Source organism: Aplysia californica, unplaced genomic scaffold (genome assembly GCF_000002075.1).
Source record: "Aplysia californica isolate F4 #8 unplaced genomic scaffold, AplCal3.0 scaffold00292, whole genome shotgun sequence".
In the NCBI taxonomy this organism is placed as follows: Eukaryota; Metazoa; Mollusca; class Gastropoda; order Aplysiida; family Aplysiidae; genus Aplysia; species Aplysia californica.
In genome coordinates this window covers 780266-781318 of record NW_004797562.1, presented here as the reverse complement: position 1 = coordinate 781318, position 1053 = coordinate 780266, and the positions used below count along the sequence as shown (strand labels likewise).

The 1053-nt window shown below is 43.3% G+C and overlaps 1 protein-coding gene across 1 annotated transcript in view; it reads right to left on the bottom strand.

The window, feature by feature from the left end:
* Window positions 1-1053, bottom strand: part of LOC101855877 — a gene marked incomplete at its 5' end in the record, with an annotated part of 20546 nt that overhangs the window by 2314 nt on the left and 17179 nt on the right. Inside the window, 1 exon segment of the mRNA XM_035970599.1 lies at window positions 668-769. Coding sequence (XP_035826492.1) covers window positions 668-769 — 102 coding nt within the window.

The following is a 1053-nucleotide window of genomic DNA, read 5'->3' as shown; positions in this document are numbered from 1 at the left end:
GGGGGGGGCAAAGGCTACCACTTTGGTACAAAACAACAGATTTGACAAGCGACCTTGAAAAACAAACGTGTTTTATTCTGGACGTCGTATTAAATTTGTCGAATTCGGTCGTATTGTGCAAAGATGGCAGCTTTTAGCTTTTTGCCACGTTCTCGAGGAAAAATCTGGCAGATCTCGACTCAGTCTAATACATTCTCACAATTACGACATTCGGTAGACTATCGACATCGGTGTCTGTGGTATAGAGGTTAGGCCCTTCACTGGCAAGCAGGAGACCCGAGTTCGATTCCTGAGTAGGGAAGAAATTTGTATTGACAATCTCTCGGATGCATTCCTCTCAGCTCACGTTGGTCCTGACAGGCAGAGGGGCATTAAATGTGTCAATGGAGGTGTAAAAAGTCTACATAAAAAAGAATACCGACGTCATCTGAACACCCCATATATCTGTCGTGGATGTTCCACTCTTTTTATTATTGATTTAAGACAAAGTTTTACTGCACTTACAACATAAATGGGTTATATTATGCGTGCCGAAGATTAAAGGTGTTACAAGAGAGAAACAAACACAAGACAGAAGGAGGAGAGATACGGATAATAGATGTTTGATACGAAGGACGAAGCAAACCACACCACAGCACCCACCAACCACCCACAAGTCATGAGACTTACTTGTGAGAGAGAAGGCGGCCACGAAGAAAAACAGTCCGTTCCAGCCAATCAGCGTCTTGAGAGTCTCAGAGAGGAACACACCCAGCGGGGCGATGAGAATCTGTCAGGGGAACACAGACAGTGTTTAACGTTTGTTTGTTTTGGTAAGAGTGTTACGGCGCTCATAACTGAAAAAAGTCAGAGAGAAACACGTGAAGAGGGGAGACGAGAATCTGCCTGGCCAACACAGACACAGACACAATGTTCAATGTCTTGGAGGGTGTTTTTTGTTTGTTTGTTCCTTTGTCCGTTTATTTGCTTTTTGCTAGTTCGTTCGTTTGTTTATTTGTTTGTTTGTTTCAGGAGAAACGGGTTTATCTTTTATTAGTTTTTTTGTGGGGGGGG